At 39.9% G+C, this 23,163-nt stretch overlaps 1 protein-coding gene across 1 annotated transcript; it reads left to right on the forward strand.

The window, feature by feature from the left end:
- The first annotated feature begins 14,870 nt into the window (after positions 1–14,870).
- On the forward strand, positions 14,871–15,447 carry LOC117098913 (tctex1 domain-containing protein 2-like). The gene has a single exon (XM_033237966.1). It carries the CDS (start codon positions 14,969–14,971, stop codon positions 15,299–15,301), a length of 333 nt encoding a protein of 110 aa, XP_033093857.1. The 5' UTR covers positions 14,871–14,968; the 3' UTR covers positions 15,302–15,447.
- Positions 15,448–23,163: the final 7,716 nt, after the last annotated feature.

Below are 23,163 nucleotides of genomic sequence, written 5' to 3' on the forward strand. Positions count from 1 at the left end.
TTTCATTCACTTTTTAATGATATCTTAATTAATTTTTCAACTATTTATTGCTAAATCTTTAAAACTTAATTTTAAAAGAGAACAGTATTGTGAGCACCCCCGTTGCACACATTAGGATATTTTATCTTGATTTTAGTAAGCATTTCCTAAGAAAAGGATATTCTTCTGTATAATGATGATGCCATTATCATACCTAGGAAAATAAGCAATAATTCCCTATTATCATCTAATGCTCAATCTATTTTCAGATTTCCTTAATTTTCTGCAAAATTTTTTCATCCCCGATTTTATTTTAGTTCTTTTCAAATTTAATGTAATATTTGTGCTAAGTGAAAATTCTGAGCCAATCTTTTATGTGAATATATAAATATATATCCTATTTTGTTTATGTATAAAGGCTTGATTAGATCCAACTAAGACATTGCTGGCCATTTTACAGGTTATGTGTGTATATCATATTGCATCCCGTCAAGAGGCATGTAATGTTAGATTATTGACGATTATTTCATGTAAGACAGAGACCGCAAGATCATTCTATTGTGGGTACTTGTAAACTTTGTGATTAGCAAATATAGTGAATCAGCTATAATTTAGCAGATGTGGTACTAAAAATCATCAGGTATGAAAAATTGCAAAATAAAAACCACAGGGTTTATGGGGAAAATCAGGTTAAAGACACAACACACAAAAACTTCATCAATTACACATTTTTTAAAAAAGCAGGAGCCCAGTAAAAATGACAGTACAGTTTTACATATGTAAAATGGTAAAGAAATGCATGTAAACTATATAAATAAGGCACTTTGCCCTGAAAAGACCTGAAGTTTGCATGTAGAAGCAGAGGACAGGATGACTCTTCTGGATTAAATCAGGTATAAGCAAGTGCAAAATCTGCATTATGTTCAAATTGTTCCCTAATATATTTATATAGAAGTAAATTGTGGTTTTAAAACAAGCTGTAGAAGAACATAATCTGTGGGTTAATACTTTGACACCCTATGTATATCCTATTTCTCACCACCCTTTCTCTTATTGGTTTTAGCATCCATTGATTATCCCTGTCTGAGTCAATTACTGCAACAGCAGTTGCAAAATGGTGACTTTCTAATTCCATCAATCCTTCTACATTTATAAGCTGACCTGGTCTGCGGAGAGTCTTTCCTCTTCCGTATGGGGGATGATTTCAGTATTACGCTTTGTACTAGGCACGAGTCTAGTCCTTCTTTCGGGGGTTGTCCTTCGAATGTTTTAAAGCCATGATTTTGTACTCCCTCAGTCTTCTTGCCTCCCAGTTTCTTTAACTGTTTCTCATAACACATGCTTTAAAATTATTTCACTGTCCTGATCACTTTATTTTGAATAACCTCCAATAGCACCTAGACAATAAAATTTTTCAGATGGGATTTGATGGAATGGATTGAGAAAGCTGCCTTTCTCACCCTGGACATGATCCTTCTTGTCTTGCAGCTCAAGGGCAGCGTAGCTTTGCTAAGAGTCACGTCTTGCTGTTGACTCATATTTTCACTATGATTGCTGAGCTGCATTTCCTCCAATCTCACTTGTTCATTTTTTTAAGACCAAATATCATGAACTTACTGTGTTAAATCTCATCTTAGTAAATTCAACCCAATTGTGCAGATCTTTCTGTTACTCAGTTTTCTACGCTGGCTATAAATCTACGGAGCTTCATATTTTCATCTAAGTCGTTAATAAATTTGATCAGCAAAGGGCCAAGGACAGAGCTTGCCCTTGATTATGGTCATTTTGACATGTCCTGATTATGATCATTCACCCAGGGCTCAATCTATCACACTGTTCTTGCCTCCAGCTAACATTTCTTCCTTTAATCCTCAAAGATATCATATGAGAGACTTTGTCAAATGCTTTGCTGAAGTTCAAATACCCTGAGTCTACACTTTGCCTGTTAATTACCCCTTTAGTCACACTGTCTAAAAAAGAAATAAGGCTAGTGTGGCATCACATGGTTTTGGTGAAGCCATCCCATAGCCTTGTGATCCTGGCTTCACTTTCAAGGAGCCCACAAACTGCTGAGTATCAACCAACTCATTCATCAAGGCAACAAAAGCAACTGTTTTCAAGAAGTGAAAATGAAATATGTTTAGGAAGAATTACCTTAAAATTCGAATAAAATATGAATTTATAATGCTTGCTTATTTAAAATTTTTTAAATTTCGACTGTGCTTTGACCATGGATGAATGTTACAGAATTATGAAAATATAATAAATGGCAGTATGCCTACTTGATTCCAAAAGAAGATCTTTCCTTTAAGTTTTTGATGCACTGTCTTAAGTTTAATTTTTTAATATATTTTGAACAAATTCCCATTATTGTAAAGGATTTACAGTTTTTTTCAAAGGATAAAGTGTTGAAGTCAGGTTTATTCTCCAAACCTGCTTTTAAAATTTTTACATCATTAGTTTGTAACACCACCTATGAAGCCTCATTAAATAACATTCCAACATTACTAACTTTATGTGATGTTTGATAGGTCTATAAATATACCTAAACAGAGAAAGGAGAAATCAGTTAACAGAGTTCAACCAAAGGGATCAATCAGTAATTTTATGGCAGACGATCCTGAAAATGGATTGATCTGTGTTAAAATTGTAGCATTGAGGTTATGAGAGAAATTCATGCAGTTGAATCTATGTAGCATCATTTCACAAAACTAAAATATGAGTGAGAAAAAGTGTGATGACTATTTTTGTATAAACTTAGAACTCTAAAGGAGTGTTTTTGGCAATACATTTTACAAGACCTACGACAACACTATCTTTGTCTTTGAATTTATATAGGAAAATCAGTCTGTAGCACAATTCTCAGATTTCTCTGGTGAGTTAATGCTGCTGAAAACCAACAGAAGAAGTTTTGTGATTAAAATTTTAGAGACATGTGTATGTACTCATTCTGATGCAGCTAAGTGTTTGTTCTGTTTATTTTAAGATGTTAAGACAGTTAAAGAGCTAACACCCATGTTTAAGGATCTTGAGACATAATGTGACTATGTAAATCACTCAGTAGTATAATATATCACATATATAAAATACATAATCCTTTAATAGTAGGATGTCAGGCATCTAATCCAAGAAAAAGAATATGCTTAGTATTATCACAAAATGTGGAAGCATAATTTCGATGTTACAAAGTAGAAAACATTGAAATCAACTTACATCAATTCAAGAACTAATAGCATCAATCCTATTTAAAAGAGGATAATTTAATTACTTTGTTTCCTGGAGAGGAAATGAGCACTTTACCTTTTATTTATTTCATGGAATTCCATGAAGGATTCAGAATCTAAATATTACTTGGTAATTTTCATCTTATGTTGAAATATCAATCTTTTTTCTAAAATGTCCAATACTGTAATTGTTACATTAATCAAGAAATAAAACTCAGAAGGCAAATGATTTCCTTCTCTTCACATTGAAAACAGAATATAAATTGTCTGCTTCTTTTCAGTGATTTTTAAAAATCTAGATAATCACTATATATTTTTAAATCAAGAAAATTTAGTATTATTGTTTATCATGCTAACCTACATTTTAGGGAATTATGGGATATATATTATACAAATGAAACCAATTGGTTAATAGTAAACTAGACAAAATCTATTTTATTATGGAGAGTTTAACATTAATTTCAGTTGGCCTTCCTATGAATTTATTTATTTCTCCTCCCTTCCTTCACTCCATCTAAATAAACTCTATGTTAATTACAAACTGAGCTCTGGCTCAGGAAATTACTGATCCTGCTTTTTATCTATTTGTAGTGAGTTACCCAGGACTATAAAATTAGTGGAATAGAACACCGTCCAGTTTCCATGCCAATTACTTTTAAAATAAACCTCTTTTAAAATGAACACTGCGCTAATATGTGTATTTGATTTAGAAAATGATTTGTAAAATTAGAAGAAAATCTTGGCTTAGCTTTTATAATGCTGTAACAATCCAAGTCCATTATCTTCCTCAGATTGATGAGTTCCACTGTGGATGGCATTTAATTAAATAAGGTAATGCATGTTCTTATTAATATGAATGTTGTTATTTATCTTGTATGAGGGAGTTCACATAGTACAGAAAGTCAGATTTTAATGGTTACATTAAAATATTTTTCAGGCTGGTGAATACAAAAGGCTTTTGAAATGTAATTGCTCTCTAAATAATTATTTTGTCCTAAATTAATTTCACAAATTAAGATTCTAGTTTTTTTTCTAATCTGTTTTTAGATAAACAGAAGGTCTTTGATTCTTAGATATGCTGGTCATGTTTATTTTACTTACCTTTACAAAAATAAACTTTCCCCCCTTTTTAATATAAACATATTTGTGTATAATTCACAATATTAAATGATCCATAAAAGTAAAGACATTTCTGGAAAAGAAAATCCTGACATAATTTGTTCTGAATGTTAACATCTAACATTATGTCACAATTTCTATCAGAAATAGATATCGGCCGGGCGCGGTGGCTCAAGCCTGTAATCCCAGCACTTTGGGAGGCCGAGACGGGCGGATCACAAGGTCAGGAGATCGAGACCATCCTGGCTAACACGGTGAAACCCCGTCTCTACTTAAAAAAAAAATACAAAAAACTAGCCGGGCGAGGTGGCGGGCGCCTGTAGTCCCAGCTACTCGGGAGGCTGAGGCAGGAGAATGGCGTGAACCCAGGAGGCGGAGCTTGCAGTGAGCCGAGATCGCGCCACTGTACTCCAGCCTGGGCGACAGAGCAAGACTCTGTCTCAAAAAAAAAAAAAAAAAGAAATAGATATCAAATAATGCATGTACTCCATGAATTAGAGTCTTAGCTTTGACAAGTAAATTCCAAAGTAAGAAAGAAAATAGGAATGTAGCCATTTCTGGAATATAAAAACATTTAGATTAATTAGTATCCTTTCACATACACACACACGCACACACACACGTACAATAAATGACATAATAATGGATTTCAAATTATGGAAAAATTTATATAAAGACAATATGGAAAAAATTTCTATTTGCAATAAATGTTACAATAAAAAATGGGGTCAGGTGAACGGGATTTTTATTGGCCCAATGAAAGAAGGTCTTTACTTTCCACTGATAAACAATGGAAAGAAAGGAAGTTGCTTACTAGGAGTAGTTTATCAGAAGAATAGATAAGAGAAGAAGTTTTCTGACCAATTTAGTCATTCATTTAACTAGAAAGAAAAAAGAAGAAAGAGAAAGGGTAGTTAGAAAAAAAGGAGAGAAAGAATGGAATTCGTGTGGATCAGTGAAATGTACAGGTCATTTAAAATTATAAGTTAAAAATTTTTAAATATTTTCTAAATATTTTCACAGAAACCCAGTAATTATTATACAATAGTTTGAGAAATAACAGAAAAGCCAATTTGATTTTAGTTTAATTTACAAATCATAGCCTCTGTGGGATGCTAATGGCCTCAAAGCAGGCATCCAGATTGATGTTAATTAGTTAATTATGTTCTCAAAGGAATACGATTTCAGAGTGTTATTTCTAAGATATTGTAGAAAGTAATGAGGCTCTGAAATTATAGCTCAAATGGCATTAATAAAGAAGAAAAATCAATGGCAGAAAGTATTAAAATAGCTAATGTGCATATGGGAAGATAAAAGAATGATGGTATAAGTAAGTATGTCAGAGTTTGATGGGAGACACAGAACCACTCTACATATTCTTTATTATATAAATATTGTGTGTTACAAGAATTGACCTCATACCACCATGGGAAAGGGTTGGACAGTCGCTGTAGGACTATAGTCTTTCTGTCTGGTGTTTGACCTTCAGTCTGCGGGGCCACAGGCAGGAAGGGAAAACAGATGGAAAGTGGAAAAGAATAAAGGAAACTGGAACCCATGGGCATAAGCTGGAGCCCACAAGGACAGACTGGAGACTGGTGAGTCTTGTCTCTGCCAATGCCGATGACCTGGGTGTCCTGCAGGGGAAGCTGGCATTTTTGTTTTGGAGCTGAACACACACGTGGTCCAAGCATCAGAGAAGCTATGGGAGGATCTGGGGTTGACACAACAGCTGCAGGCCCAGGTACTGCCCACACCAGTGAGGGCAGCCAGCAGGCAAACACCAATGGACACGAGTTGCCACAATATCTGGTGCCTCTTCACAGATCCTGGAGCCTAAAAGTTACTCTACTTCCCCTTTTCAAATATCTTTGTGACCCACCCTAGCTAGAAACATACAGGGACAAGAATTTTGGAAAATGTCGTCCAGCCTAGCCAAGTTAGCATATTGCCAGGCCATCAGAGTATGCTTAGAGATTAAGCAGGAAATGAGATGACAGCATGGTTCTAAGATGTAAATTCCAATTAAATGACTCCAAGCTACAGACTTGCATTGCATCCACTTGTGTGCTGTATGAAGAAAAGGTGCTGTGTTAATCAGTGTGCTGGCAGATTTGGAAGGCAGTCCCAAAGTGTTTAACCAAAGAAAGCTTGGGAAAGCAGCAGACCACAGAGGTGAGCCAAAATAAGGAAACTAAGTAGGGATAACAAAGCACCCGTGAACTGGCAACAGTGGGAAGCCATTACCACCCACAGGCTCCAGGCGACAAGAGGAAAGAGCAGCTCCAGTGAGCCATGGAGGGTGACAGAGGGAGATCTCAACAAAGCCTAGAACGGAGGAAGGCAGTCTCTGTCCAACTACACCTAGCAAAGAGGGGGCAAAGGGAATCAAACACCCCAAATTCTTTCTGCTCTGGATCTTCCATCACATACTGTTTACCATCCTTGCTAAACCCACACGGATGCCAGCAGGCAAGGAAGCCCCAGGCAATGCCATCCATAGACAGCAGCCTCCTAGACCACAGAGTAGAGTGGAGATGAGTGAAGGGTGGATTTGAGTGAGAAACTGAGAGTAAGCAGCACAGGCAATCGGTCTCAAGCAAAATGACCTCCTTTCATAAGCACACACGGTTTTTAGTGACATTTGCTGCTTCTGCTGAAAAACTTACTAGTCAATAATGCAATTTTGTAAACGTTATTTAGGGTGACAAATTTCTGGGAAATACTAAATCACTCAAAATGTAGTGTTGTTCCAAAGTGTCTGCACTCCACCAGTTTCACTGTTTTTTCTTTGCTGTTTAATGTCATTCTCTCTCAGGCACCAGGATAATACTTGTGAGCAAATGCAGACTCTACAAGTGCACCCTCCCCACTGCTTGATGGGCTTGCAACTCACCAACTGTAGGGTCCCAGCTCCCTTCCCCACTCTCTGGTCCTCCACCCACCAAACTCATGCCCCCTGCCCTAGCTAAGGATGTTAAGTTGAGGCAACATCTCCTCTTCCCACGGGCCTGGTGACACCATCCATAGTAGACCAGTGATCCCCAAGGCTATTGCAACTTCCATTCAGGAACAAGCGAGATACCTGGAAAGAGGGTGGGCAGATCTCCCTTCCCCTCCTGTCACCGTGAATGAACCATGAGGCTGACAGTCCAATGTAGGAGCACAATATGGTTTGGCTGTGTCCCCACCCACATCTCATCTTGAATTGCAACTCCCATAATTCCTATGTGTCATGGGAAGGACCCAGTGGGAGGTAATTGCATCATGGGGCAGGTCTTTCTCATGCTATTCGTAAATCTCATGACATCTGATGGTTTTATAAAGGGGAGCTCTCCTGTACATGCGCTCTTGCCTTCCACCATGTAGGACATGACTTTGCTCCTCATTTGCCTTTAGCCATGATTGTGAGGCCTCCCAGCCTTGTGGAACTGTGAGTCCATTACACCTCTTTCATTTATAAATTACCCAGTCTCAGGTACATCTTTATCAGCAGCATGGGAACAGACTCATACAGTAAATTGGTACTAGGTAGTGGGGTATTGCTGTAAAGATACCTAAAAATGCACAAGCAACTTTGGAACTGGGTAACAGACAGAGGGTGGAACAGTTTGGAGTGCTCAGCAGAAGATGGAAAAATGTGAGAAAGTTCGGAACTTCCTAGAGGTTTGGAGGGCTCAAGAAACAGGAAGATGTGGAAAAATTTGAAACTTTCTCGAGACTTATTGAATGACTTTGACTAAAATGCTGATAGTGATATGGACAATAAAGTCCCAGCTGAGGTGGTCTCAGGCTAAGGAACTTGTTGGGAACTGGAATAAAAGTCACTCTTGCTGTGCAAAAAGATTAGCAGCATTTTGACTCTGCCCAGAGATATGTGGAACTTTGAACTTGAGAGAGATTATTTGGGGTATCTGTTGGAAGAAACTTCTAAGCAGCAAAGCATTCAAGAGGTGAGAGAGCATAAAAGTTTGGAAAATTTGCAGCCTGACGATTCAGTAGAAAAGGAAAAACCATTTTCTGGGGAGAATTCAAGCCAGCTGCAGAAATTTGCATAAGTAAACAGAAACCAAATGCAAATCACCAAGACAATGGGGAGAATGTCTCCAGGACGTGTCAGAGACCTTCACAGCAGCCCCTCCCATCACAGGCCTAGGAGGGAAAAATGGTTTCATGCAATAGTCCCAGGGTCCCCTGCTCTGTGCAGCCTTGGGACATAGTGCCCTGCATCCCAGCTGTTTCAGCTCCATCCGTGGTTAAAAGAGGCCAAAGTATAGCTCAGGCCATGGCTTCAGAGAGTGCAAGTCCCAAGCCTTGGCGGCTTACATGTGGTGTTGGGCTTGTGGGCAACTGTGACAGCCCAGGGTAGGGCTTCAGAGTTGTTGTTGTTGTTGTTTTCTAAAAATTCTCTCAGGGATTTTAACCATAAGTAAAATGAGGTTAACTTCCTGAAGAGATGCTACTCCTTGTTACTGGAAATTTTTGTGAATATTCATGAAATGGAACATAATTATTGAATGTCATAGGCCTTCAGATAGGGATTGTTTTTGGTTTGCTTTTATTTTTCTCTAATTTGGTGATGAGATTTTCTATTTGTTAATTAGGCATTAAATGATGTTTTCTTCTGACTATATTTCCAGTAACAAGATACGTCTCATACTGTCATAGGGTGACAAGGATTCTTGTGAACCAAACCTGGTTCTGATAAAAAGTTGGAAGATATTTTATAAAGTTTTAATTCCTGTTCTCTAAAAAAGCCACTATTTCACATGTTCCCAGATGTTAAGGTTTGGAATTTTATTGTGACACTGATAATGTGAATTGATCTTAGACAAATATTAACTTCCCTGGCCTTTTTTGGAGGGATAGGGTCTCGCTCTGTTATCCAGGCTGGAGTGCAGGGGTGCCATCGCAGCTCCCTGCAGCCTCAACTGTCCAGGCTCAAGTGATCCTCCCACCTGAGACTCCTGAGTAGCTGGGACCACAAGTGTGCACGACCATGCCTGGTTAATTTTTTTTATTATTATTTGTAAAGATGAGGTCTTGCCATGTTTCCCAGGCTGGTCTCAAACTACTGAGCTCAAGCCATCTTCTCACCTGTGTCTCCCAAAAAGTGCTGGTATTCTAGGTGTGAGCCACCGTGTGGAGCCAATCTTTAAAAAAAAAAAAAAAATTGCGGCACTATTCACAACAGCAAAGACTTGGAACCAATCCCAATGTCCATCAATGACAGACTGGATTAAGAAAATGTGACACATGTACACCATGGGATACTATGCACCCATAAAAAAGGATGAGTTCATGTCATTTGTAGTGACATGGATGAAGCTGGAAACCATCATTCTCAGCAAACTATTGCAAGAACAGAAAACCAAACACCACATGTTCTCACTCATAGGTGGGAATTGAACAGTGAGATCACTTGGACACAGGAAGGGGAACATCTCACACTGGGGCCTGTTGTGGCATGGGGGAGGTGGGGAGGGATAGCATTAGGAGATATACCTAATGTAAATGATGAGTTAATGGGTGCAGCACATCAACATGGCACATGTATACATATGTAACAAACCTGCACTTTGTGCACATGTACTCTAGAACATAAAGTATAATAAAAAAAGAAAAAAAATTAAAAGTAGAAGAACTCATATAAGCATTTTTACAACCTACCTGTGTTTCTCATAGCTGAGCTATTGGTACCAATTAATTTAATTAGAACTGAATGTCAATTTGAATGTGTCTATTTCCATTGGTTTGACAAACTGAAAGTCAACAAAATTTTGCCTGGTAATACAATTTTTTAAATTTTTGGTTAGTTAAAAATTAACAGGAAAGCTCTGATCTTGGCTTAAAAGTATTAACTAACATAAAATTGAAAATTTTCTTTCTTCCCTTGGAGCAGTTACTTAGGAAATACGTCATTCTTTTAATAGTCCTGATTTACAAGGTGGATTTTTTTATAAATCAGGTAATTGACTTAAAGGAGGAACTGAAAGATACAAATACGATTTGGGAGGAAAATAATGTTGGGATTCTTCTATTCCCTGATTTGAAAAAAATAAAAATAAAAATTCAGCCAAAATATTTTGAGACAATGTGTCATTCTGATGTAAAACAAAAATAAAATTCTAAGCCTCTCAATCATCCAAATGGACCCCTCCTTTCAGCCAACAGCATTCCAAAGTTAACCTGAAAAAACTAGGTCAGGCCATGATGGGACGGGGGGAGTTGGGCATGCCTCATTATACCTTTCTCTCTCTCTTAGAGCTCAGGCCCAGCTTACCAGCATTAACATCAACACAGAACTTAAGACTGATAGAACAGACTCTTTAAGTCTGGTAAGAAACATTTATAATCTAGTCTCTCTGAAGCATGTTACCTGGAAGCTTCATATGCATGATGAAACCTTGGTCTCCACAAACCCTTATGGTAACCCAGACATTCCTTTTTATTGATTCCGTGTCTTTAGACAATAACTCAACCAATTGTCAACCAGAAAAATCTTTTTTTTTCTTTTTTTTTTTTTTGAGATGGAGTCTTGCTCTGTCGCCCAGGATGGAGTGCAGTGGCGCTATCTTGGCTCACTACAACCTCTGCCTCCTGCATTCAAATGATTCTCCTGCCTCAGCTACCCAAGTAGCTAGGATTACAGGTGTGCACCACCACACCTGGCTAATTTTTGTATTTTTATTAGAGATGGGGTTTTGCCATGTTGGCCAGGCTGGTCTTGAACTCCTGGCCTCATGTGATCTGCCTGCCTTAGTCTCCCAAAGTGCTGGGATTACAGGTATCAGTCATTGCACCCAGAAGAAAAATCTTTGAATATGCCTATGACCTGGAAAATCTCCCAACTTTCACTTGTCCCAGCTTTCTGGACTGAACCAATGTACATCTTACATATATTGATTGATGTGTTATGTCTCCCTAAAATGTATAAAACCAAGTTGTATCTCAACTGCTTTGGGCGCATGTTCTCAGGATCTCCTGAGGGCTGTGTTACAGGCCATTGGTCACTCGTATTTGGCTCAGAATAAATCTCTTCAAATATTTTACAGAGTTTGACTCTTTTTGTTGAGATTAAATCGGTAGCATTAACATTAAAATGTTTAATACTAGTATTTCTGAAGATTAGCTGTAATTTAAACTTACTTTCTATTTATTAATTTTACTATATGACGGCTGGGCGCGGTGGCTCAAGCCTGTAATCCCAGCACTTTGGGAGGCCGAGACGGGCGGATCACGAGGTCAGGAGATCGAGACCATCCTGTCTAACACGGTGAAACCCCGTCTCTACTAAAAATACAAAAAATTAGCCGGGCGAGGTGGCGGGCGCCTGTAGTCCCAGCTACTCGGGAGGCTGAGGCAGGAGAATGGCCTAAACCCGGGAGGCGGAGCTTGCGGTGAGCTGAGATCCGGCCACAGCACTCCAGCCCGGGCAACAGAGCGAGACTCCGTCTCAAAAAAAAATTAAAAAAAATAAAAAAATTTTACTATATGAATCCTCATCTCTTCTTTCAAAATAACAATAACCAAACTGTATACTAACCAAGAAGCATTAAGTTCTAGAAAACATAAAAGGAATTGATTTCATCTCACAGAAAACGTCCCTGTTTTATATTACATCTGCTTTAAAATTTGGAGGGTAAACATTTTTGCATATTCAAGCATGGCTTTGAAATTTGAGACTCGTATTACTTGTTGGTATGACAGAGCAGAAGTAAAATGTTTGAAGGTGTCTTAGCCTTGCTCTCAGAAACACTCTGGGACAAGCTGAGAATCTTCTATTCAGATCTATCCTTGTCTGGTTCCTCAGCATCTACAAACTTGGCTGGCCTATCCTTGGCCTGCCTAAAATTTAAACCTATTGCTCTGCATCAGCCAGCAATAAAGACTAAATATTTTATATTCCAGCCATTTGTCAGGAATCAAGGGATTTATCTGGCTGCCACTCAATACTTATCAGCAACTCAGTTGAGAGATAGTATCTTTACAGAGATAACCTGTCTGAAACCCAGTGAGGTAGTCCTCTGAAAAGTTAACTAATTGGACTACAGTTGTTTCCTCCAAGATCCCCCCTGCCCCAACCCTAAAATTGTTTTCACACAAAATCGAATCTGCAAATAGCTAATGACAGAAGGAAATCTGAATCACACTAATGTTTCCTAAATAGCTCCCCAGGTCTCTCTTTGTTGTTTTATCTTTTCAAGTTAAATCCTGGGGTTGCCAGATTTTTCCTGAGTTTATGCAGATGCAGCAATATTTTTAAAGAGGAATCTTCTAGAAGACTATTCCAGAAGGTACTGGTCAAAAATTGCTCATTGGCTATTTTTGACAGATGTTAATTTGCTATTATAATGAACTATATACTATATGCCAATAAAATATAATCTTCCAATAGATATTTACTTATTCCCTTAGGAAATGAAGACTTGTCTTTTGCCAAGTACTTTTCTTAAGGTGGTGCACAGCCTATTCTGTGTCTGGGTCTTATCTGAAGTCAACTTTTTCATAATGACAATGCAGGGATAATGAAGAGAGAAGAAGGAGGTGCATAGGTGGCTTAGGTGGCTGACTTAGCATTGATTGCTGTGACAATTATTAACAAAAAATTAAAAGTTAATTCTACCCTAAAACTCTCTTGCCTGCCACCATGTAAGACAAGCCTCGTTCCTCCTTTACCTTCCTCCATGATTGTGAGGCATAAAGTTTAGGGATGAGACAGCAGTAAAAACTGGTTTAGTTCCCCTTTCTCTTGTAATTGGTGGGTCACTTCTTCCCTACAAAATATGGACATGGAAAGATGACTATTTTGATGTCAGAAGTAAAGAGAAAACCAAGGAGATAGATTAGAATGTAGGGGCAAAGAGAAAACATCCCCTTTGCTGTGAAGCTGAAACCCCGTCCCTACTAAAAATACAAAAAATTAGCTGGGCACGGTGGCAAGCACCTGTAATCCCATCTACTTGGGAGGTTGGGGCAGGAGAATCACTTGAACCCAGGAGGCAGAGGTTGCAGTGAGCCGAGATCCCACCACTGCACTCCAGCCTGGGTGAGAGAGCAAGACTCCAACTCAAAAAAAAAAAAATTATTATCAGCTTCTATGTAAATTCAAATATATACAAAGACTTGGTGACTAAAAATAATATGTAAATTCTGCCCAATTTTGCTATGAGCCTAAAACTGGTCTAAAGAATAAACTCTATATAAAATTCTGGAAAACAAAATAATAAAATAAAATTCTGCAAATGAGCATACTTATGTACCTATTGGCCACTTAGAAATCCTCTTCATTCCTCATGCTGAACATCTTGCCTCACTCTCTTTAAGCGTCAGAGGCATAGGGTGTGATGGTTCAGGAGGGGAGCCAAACCAGACAATGTGAGTTCAATCCTGGTTTTGCCACTTTTAGCTGTATAATACTGGGCAAGTTAATTAACCCTCTATGACTTATTTTTTTTATCTATAAAATGAAATGTATTGTCTACTACTGCATGACAAATCACCCCCAAAACAGTGGTCAAAAACAATATATATGTATTATTTCACAGTTTCTTTGGGTCATGAATTCAGAAGAGTCTTATCTGGGTAGTTCTGATTTGGATTCTCTTCTGAGGTTGTAGTCAAAATGTGGGCTGGGCTTCAGTCATTCAAAGCCTTGTCTGGGGCCAGGGTTTCCATGGTGGCTGCTATCAGCTTGAATTTCTCCCCAGAAAACGGGGTTTTCTTTTCTACTACATTGTCAGGCTGCAAATTTTTCAAACTTTCTTTTTTTTTTTTTTTTTTTTTTTGAGGCGGAGTCTCGCTCTGTCGCCCAGGCTGGAGTGCAGTGGCCGGATCTCAGCTCACTGCAAGCTCCGCCTCCCGGGTTTACGCCATTCTCCTGCCTCAGCCTCCCGAGTAGCTGGGACTACAGGCGCCCGCCACCTCGCCCGGCTAGTTTTTGTATTTTTAGTAGAGACGGGGTTTCACTGTATTAGCCAGGAGGGTCTCGATCTCCTGACCTCATGATCCGCCCGTCTCGGCCTCCCAAAGTGCTGGGATTACAGGCTTGAGCCACCGCGCCCGGCCTCAAATTTTTCAAACTTTCATGTGGTGAAAACTCATGTGGTGAGTTTCTATCCACATGAGCTATTCCATGAGCTCCTTGAGTTTCCTCACAAGATGGTGACTGGCTTCTTCCAGAGCAAGTAATTCAAAAGAGCAAGATGGAAGCCACAATATTTCTTATGATCTGGCCTCAGAAGTGAGGACACTCAATCACTTCTGCAGTATCCTATTGGTTACACAAGTCAGCTCTCCTCACTGTGAGAGAGGATGACACAAGAACACAAATACCAGAAGATGGGGATCATTGAGGATCATCTATCTTAAAGTCAGTCTACCAAATGGGGATAATAGTATTTAGACCTCATAGTGTGATGTGTAACATATTCACTAATTTAGTATGTAAGGCATTTAGGGCTTACCTAATACGTAAAGCACTCAGTAACTATTATATATTATTATAATTTTAACCTTCCCTCATTCTTGCTTTTCCTTTTTCGTAACTAAGAAAACCTGTTCAGGACGCTTTCCCAGCTGCCGGCGGCTGTCGCAACCCGCCAGGCCTTCGTCGCGAGCGACGCCCGGACCGAGAAGCCCCGGCCATGGCCACATCCACCAGGGTGTCCTTCTTGGTGGGCGACGGGGTGCCCGAGGCTAAGAACTCGGAGCCGGAGAACACCTATATTCTGCGGCCTGTTTTCCAGCAGAGGTTCAGGCCCTCTGTGGTGAAAGACTGTATCCATGCTGTGCTCAAGGAGGAACTGGCAAATGTTGAATATTCTCCAGAAGAAATGCCTCAGCTCACAAAACATTTATCAGAAAACATTAAAGACAAATTAAAAGAAATGGGATTTGACCGATACAAAATGGTGGTGCAAGTAGTGATTGGAGAACAAAGAGGTGAAGGAGTATTGACAGTTTGTTCTGTGTTGTAGCAGCATTTGGCTGTTTCTACTACTGAATGAATCTTTGAAAAGCTGGGAAAAGACATGACCATGAAGAAATCTGAACTTTTTAATATTGTTAACTATCTTGACAAAATAAAGATGTGAGTAGTTTGACAACTGAAAAAAAAAAAAAAGAAAGAAAACCTGTTCAGTCAGAAAATCAACTATCTTTCCCATTAATTGGTGTTATTAGAACAAAAGAGCATGCTACACTCTTATATATTTTATTCACATCTAATCAACTGCATATTTAACATTTTACCTAGAAATGCCAAAAGAACTTAAACTCAACCAAACGAAGATCATGATATTATCCCTGATAAGTAATTATCAGTGTCTCCTTTCTCAGCAAAAGGGACCACTGTCCATCTACCCAGTTACATGTGTAACCCATCTTCTTCCAAACCCGTAACTCCCTTTGTTCATGTAATAATCATCTCATTTGTACTAACGCAGTAACTTTTAACTTTCTGCTTCTGCTTTTGCCTCCTCTTAATCCATTTTTCAGTCTGAAGGCAGCACAATATTTCTTTACTCTAGCTTTCCTTGACTAGGTTAAATCTGCTTATTATGTGCTCTCATAGTACCTACCACCCACATTTATTTGTGTGATTTTTTAGGACAGTGACATTGTATTAGTTAGGATTCTCCAGAGAAATAGAACCAATAAGATATGTGTGCATAGGTGCATATATTTGTGTATATTTGTAAAGAGTATTATAAACAGTTTACTCACACAATTATGGAGGCTGGAAAATCCCAAGATGCACAATCAGTAGACCCAGGAGAGCTGATGGTGTAAGTTCTAGCATGGCAGGCTCAAGACCCAAAAGGGGTCAATGTTTCAGTTTGAGTCCAACTTTAAAGTCAGGAAGTAAAACAAAAATAGAAATAAAAAAAAATAAAAGATATCCTAGCTCCTAGCTCAAGCATTCAGGCATCAATAGTGGTTGTCTTAACTTTGTTGTTTTATGCAGGTCTTCACTTGTGATGGTTATTACTGAGTGTCAACTTGATTGGATCGGGGGATACAAACTATTAATCCTGGGTGTGTCTGTGAGGGTGCTGCCAAAAGAGATTAACATTTGAGTCAGTGGCTGGGGAAGGCAGATCCACCCTTAATCTGGTGGGTACAATCTAATTAGCTTCCAGTGAATATAAAGCAGGCAGAAAAACATGAAAAGGAGAGGTGAGCTTAGTCTCCCAGCCTACATCTTTCTCCCATGCTGGATACCTCCTGCCCTCGAACATCGGACTCCGGGTTCTTCAGTTTTGGGACTCGGACTGGCTGTCCTTGCTCCTCAGCAGGCAGATGGCTTATTGTAGGACCTTGTGATCATGCAAGTTAATACCTAATAAACTCCCCTTTATATATATATATAAAAGTTCTGTCCCTCTAAGAGAACCCTGACTAATACATTACTTGGTTGGATGATGCCTACGCACATAGAGAGAGCAATCTGCTTTACTCAGTCAACCAAGTCAAAAGTACATCTCACCCAGGAACACCTTCACAGACATAGAATAATGTTTGCACCACTTGTTCCAATACAAGTTGATACATACAATTAATCATCATAGTCATCTCTCATGAAGTCCAGGAAAACATGGTTGTGTATTCCCAGTGCCTAACACAAAATAGAGCATCAATACATATCTGATCAATGGGGGAAAGCTTTATTTTCATCATCTGTAATATATTCATTGTATTAGTCTGTTCTCATGCTGCTAATAAAGACATACCCAAGGCTGGGTAACTTACAAAGGAAAGAGGTTTAAGGGAGTCCCAGTTCCACATGGCTGGGGAGGCCTTCACAATCATGGTGGAATATGAAGGAAGAGCAAAGTCACATTTTACATGGTGACAGGCAAGACAGAGTGTGCAGGGAACTCCCCTTTATAAAACCATCAGATCCTGTAATACTTATTCACTATCATGAGAACAGCACAGTAAAGACTTGCCCCAATGACTCAATTACTTCCCATCAGGTCCCTGTCATGGCACATGGGAATTATGGCAGCTACAATTCAAGATGAGATTTGGGTGGGGACACAGCCAAACCGATCATTCGCTTTTCTTTTTTTCTCATTTTAACCACAAAAAAACATAGTTGACAATGTGTGGTACTAAGGAATTCTTGTATGTAAACTTAGGCATTTGTTAAGAAAGAAAACATTATTCTTTTCCAGTGCTGTCTCATCAAAACCATTCAGTGGACATAAATGTCCCCACTCCTGACTCCAGGCATTATCAGGTAGTAAAAAATTATTGAATCACTTCTAGATTAAAAAAAAAAAAATCCAGTCCATGGTAATATCAAAACTCAGAACCATTATCCAATGTAAAATGTCTCTCTACCTCTCTAGCACTCAGAGCTTCAGATTGGGAGGACAGAATTGTGGTCAGCTTCTGGGTCATTTCCTCCCTCCATGTTAACACATATTTTCTAGCTACTGTCTTGAGACATACTAGCATAAGAAAAAATAATAATTATTATTATTATTGACAGAAAGGTCTTGCCAGAGATAAAGTTGTCACCTGCCATTAGTGAGCTCAATGTAGCAGATGCCCAGTGCTGATTTTTTTTCATGAGGTACCTTTGTAAAACTGCCTTTGCAAAAATTATAACAATGAGAAAATTATGACCACGAAAGAGATCTGGAACTGCCTTCATCTTGCTTCTAACCTCCAAGCTGTCCCTGTTCATTCCTGGGCATAGGCCAAACTATCTTTCAGAGGAACTTAGTTTATAGTTTAACTTTGAAGCAAAGATGATAATGGCCCTTTCCCTAAAAAAATCCCCTACTTATCTGGGGACCAGACTGCCTTTGTAGGAATAACAAACTAGCCACAAGATTAGACGTTATGGTTTAAAAGTCATGCAGCCAGAGGCCACAAGTTTCTAAATCTCCCCAGTTGCTCCTAGGGATAACATCACTATTGTAAAAACTAAGACTGGTGCTTAAGATATTTTTGAGACTCTGCACCTCATGGATCAGCTGGCACCACCCAGATAGATAAACTAGCTCATCTGGTCTTACAGCCCTCACCCAGGAACCAACTCAACACAAAAGGACAGGCTTAACTTCCTAAGATCATCTCTGACCTGACCAATCAGCACTCCCCACTCCTTTGTCCCCCTGACCCCCAAATTATCCTTAAAAAACTCCAGTCTCCAAATTTTCAACTTTGGGGGAGACTGAGTTGAGTAATAATAAAACTCCAGTCTCCCATTCACCTGGCTCTGCAAGAATTAAACTCTTTCTCTATTGCAATTACTCTGTCTTGATAAATTGGCTCTATCTGGGCAGCAAGTTAAATGAACTCATTGGGTGGTTACATTTGTGGTTCTTTAGAGATATTTCTTCCTTCCTCTTCCCTCACTCAACTGGTTTCACTTGTCTACAGTTCTCTTGATTCATTCAGGGCGTGTCTCTACCAACTGACCTTCAGAATTGCAATCAGCTCCTGTCTTTCCAGACATGCACTGAACTGCTCCCCATCTTATACAACTATTTCAAGTCCTGGCAAATAAAAAAGAGATCCAGACTTAGTGAAGAAAGACTTTATTCAAAAACATCATTGCAAATGTAGGGGTATTACTGGGAAGTGTGGGGATCTTTGATTCTTACCTTTTGAAGGAAAGAATTCAGCCAAGAGACCAATTAGTAAAGTAAGCAAAAAGGTGTATTAAGGAAAAAAAAGTACACTCCAAGAGAGAAGTGGGCTAACCTTCCCAGGAACAACCCTGAGAGTTCTGTGCTGCGGTTTTCATGAAGTCGGACTTTTCTCTTAAGTTCCTGCCTCTGTCTTAAGTCTCTGTCTTAAGTCTTTGTCTAGTTTCCTGCTTCTGTGTTAAGTCTCCGCCTTTGACCCCGCCTAATTCCCTGCTCAGGTTTGTGGGCTTCTCCCTTATTGTCAGTTGATGCATATGTGTGGGACCACACGATCAACACTAATCCTACCTACTGGTGGTATTGCTCATTACCACCACTCCAGGAAGGTCATATAGTGGTCAGGTCTGTACTTACTGCGCCCACGTATCTCTTATTAATTTGTTTTGCCCTTTTGCCCTTCTTATCAACATGTAGCTAGCTAGATTCTGACAATTTTATCTGCAGAATGAGCATTGACTGGACATCCTAAGGGGTGTTTCAGGGTGTTTCTCTCTTTGTAGATATTTCCCCTCATCTCTGCTCAAACTTAGTATGCAGGTTTCAGGTGGTCTCTAGGGCTTGAGATTTTCCAGAGCTTCCTCCCCTACGGGCTTCCTTTCCTGTTCATGTCTAACTATCTGCCTACTCTAATGGGGCAGTGACTACTGCACCATCAGAGACCAACTATTACAATGGATTTATATGTCTGACATCAGTCTCTGCACCACTCAGACACCATGGGCATAGGTCAAGCTATCAAATTTCTTTCTCTCTAGCCTTCTTGTCACTTGCCTTAAAATGGGGAGGAAACAGTTCCACCTCTCCCTCATTCCAGAATGAGACATACAACTTTGGTTTTCTTTTTTTTTTTTTTTTGAGACGGAGTCTCGCTCTGTCGCCCAGGCTGGAGTGCAGTGACCGGATCTCAGCTCACTGCAAGCTCCACCTCCCGGGTTTACGCCATTCTCCTGCCTCAGCCTCCCGAGTAGCTGGGACTATAGGCGCCCGCCACCTCGCCCGGCTAATTTTTTTGTATTTTTTAGTAGAGACGGGGTTTCACCAGGTTAGCCAGGATGGTCTCGATCTCCTGACCTTGTGATCCGCCCGTCTCGGCCTCCCAAAGTGCTGGGATTACAGGCTTGAGCCACCGCGCCCGGCCTACAACTTTGGTTTTCTATGGGAAGTTAGGTGGGTGGGCCAATTCACGCAGAACAGCTTGTGGAGCAAGCCTTCTGCAAATCTGGCAAAGATAGCCAAGCACTTAATATAAAGGTACTTAGCACCTATTACGCCCAACCTCAGCCAAAACTCTGAGCCAACTCTGACAGTAAAATGGGTCCTGGCAGGGGAAAGTCTCACACATTGAAACCACTTGTGCAGTACTTAGTTCAAAGAGAGTACCTTTTGATCTTAGGTCATTTGGTCAGCCACTACTAAAATGTGACTCAGGATGGAAAATTTACACATACCAATTTCTAAGGTATGTTTATTTTGTAAAAGACATTGAAATGACCAGCACTTTTGCCTGACCTAGCACAAATGTCATACTTCTTAGATATGTATGCTATTAATTGAAGAGAGTAAAGTTACTTCTACATAAATTATACTATTAATCTAAGGGCCTCAGTAATCATTGGTTGGCCTGTGTATCACTACTTACATCCTATATGTTTATTCTGGGTTGCTCACAAAGTGAAATAATATCACATTGTTCCATTTTCAATATCTGCTCCTTTCAATAGTTCTTCTTTAATGAAATAAATCTGACTTTCATCAGATTTAAAGTATTTCATAATCTATGACTGACTAGTTTCATTCTCAAGAATGTGTCTGAGGCTGGGTACAGTGGCTCATGCCTGTAATCCCAGCACTTTGGGAGGCCAAGGTGGGCAGATCACGAGGTCAGGAGATCGAGACCATCCTGGCTAACACGGTGAAACCCCGTCTTTACTAAAAATACCAAAAAAATTAGCCCGGCATGGTGGCACACACCTATAGTCCCAGCTACTCAGGAGGCTGAGGCAGGAGAATCACTTGAACCCAAGAAGCAGAGGTTGCAGTGAGCCGAGATCATGTCACTGCACTGCAGCCTGGGCAACAGAGAGAGAGTCTGTCTCAAAAAAAAAAAAAAAAAAGAAAAAGAAAAGAAAAAATAAGGCCGGGCGCGGTGGCTCAAGCCTGTAATCCCAGCACTTTGGGAGGCCGAGACGGGCGGATCACTAGGTCAGGAGATCGAGACCATCCTGGCTAACATGGTGAAACCCCGTCTCTACTAAAAAATACAAAAAACAAGCCGGGCGCAGTGACGGGTGCCTGTAGTCCCAGCAATTCGGGAGGCTGAGGCAGAGAATGTCTTAAACCCAGGAGGCGGAGCTTGCAGTGAGCTGAGATCCGGCCACAGCACTCCAGCCTGGGCGGCAGAGCGAGACTCCGTCTCAAAAAAAAAAAAAAAAAGAAAGAAAAAATAAAAGAATGTGCCTGAATAGCAAATCGTAGGACAACTACTTTAAAATAATTATTAGCAATGTGGGAGAGTGGAATATGGCACCCCAAAATATGAAAGATTGTTGAGCTAAAGGCAATTAAAAAGAAGCCCATGTAGCAAAGCTCCCTACGCTCCCCGTGTTCACCTAAAAGCAGGCCCCAGGCCTATGAGGACAAAGGTGTCCCGCCTTCCTTTCTACCAGCGAGAATGAAGATGAACCACGGAACTCAACCATCTGGAGATGGTATAAGAGGAATCTACATGAATAAGCTTTTCTAACTAGCGTTTATCTATCGTTTATTTGCACTCAACCCCATTTGCCACCCCTACAGACTAACAGCGCTTTCCTTTGTCCTGTCACTTCTCTCAAAATGTACTGTGTTTTGGTGAAGATGCTAAAGGAGCTGGAATTCAAAGCCACCTCTTTGAGAAGTACTCACTCCCTGGGTTTCTCCCATGTAGATGTGAAATATGCATGTAAATAAACTTCTGCTTTTTTCTTCCTAACCTGTCTTTTGTTACAGGGGTCCATTCCAACTAAAAACCTATAAGGGTTGAAGAAAAAAGTATTTTTCTTTCCTTACACCATTCCAGCAATTTCTAACTTTGGGTGAATACCTTCTGAAAAATAACAGTGGAAAAATACAAAGTTTGTTGGTGATGGAAACTCTCATCTTGACCAAACTTTAGTTGAGCTCCTCTAAATTCTCTTCTCGACAAGGCCCCATCCTTACCAAACCTGCATAGCCCAGTTTAAAAACTCCTGTTAAGTCAATTTAGAGAGAATCCCCACCCTTGATATCTGATCACTTCCCATATCTAACCCACTTCCTCATCCCCACCATCTCGCAACTGATGTCGATCACCTTGGCCCGTTTTCAGCAAGAATTCTGTCAAGTCTGTTTAGCCAGAATCTCCCCTTACCCCTTATGTTTCCTCTTAGCAATTTTCTACCCACTGACCCCACCCTGCTCTTTGCTATAAATCTCCGCTGATCCATGCTGTGCTTGGAATTGAACCTGGCTCTGTACTGAGGTCTCTTGTCCTCTATTGCAATAGCTCCTGAATAAAATCTGTTTCATCACTTGCTATGATCTGAATGTGTCTTCTCAAAATTCATACGTTCAAATCCTAATCCCCAACGTGGGGATTACAAAATGCTTATGTTCAAATCCTGCCACAATGTTGGGAGGTGGAGCCTTTGGCAGGCGATTAGCTCAAGAAGGAGCCTTCATGAATGGGATTTGTGCACCTACAAAAGACACACTGAAGAGCTGCCTCACTTTTTCTGCCATGTGGGGACAGGGCAAAAAGATGATTGTTCACAAACCAGTAAGTGAGGACCCAACCAGACACTGAATTACACTGATACCACAGTAACAACTTTCATCCTCCAGAACTCTAAGAAATACCTTTACATTGTTTATAAACTATCCAGTTTGTGGTATTTTGTTAGAGCAGCCTGAACAAAGACACTACTTGTCACTTTCTAGTTCTCTTTAACATAAGGAATTAGGCTTTGTAAACGTCATTAACCTTAGGCCATGTGTGGTGGCTCATGCCTGTAATGTCGGCACTTTGGAAGGCTGAGGCGGGAAGATCACTTGAGGCCAGGAGTTTGAGGCCAGCCTGGGCAACATTGCAAGACCATGTCTCCACAAAAAATGTTGAGCCTGGTGTGGTGGCACCACCTATAGTCCCACTACTT

This window comes from Trachypithecus francoisi, unplaced genomic scaffold (assembly GCF_009764315.1).
Source record: "Trachypithecus francoisi isolate TF-2019V2 unplaced genomic scaffold, Tfra_2.0 Contig01474, whole genome shotgun sequence".
Taxonomy (NCBI): domain Eukaryota; kingdom Metazoa; phylum Chordata; class Mammalia; order Primates; family Cercopithecidae; genus Trachypithecus; species Trachypithecus francoisi.

Excerpts from the sequence above, each read along its gene's own strand:
- LOC117098913 (XM_033237966.1), top strand. The coding sequence starts at position 14,969 with ATGGCCACATCCACCAGGGTGTCCTTCTTGGTGGGCGACGGGGTGCCC.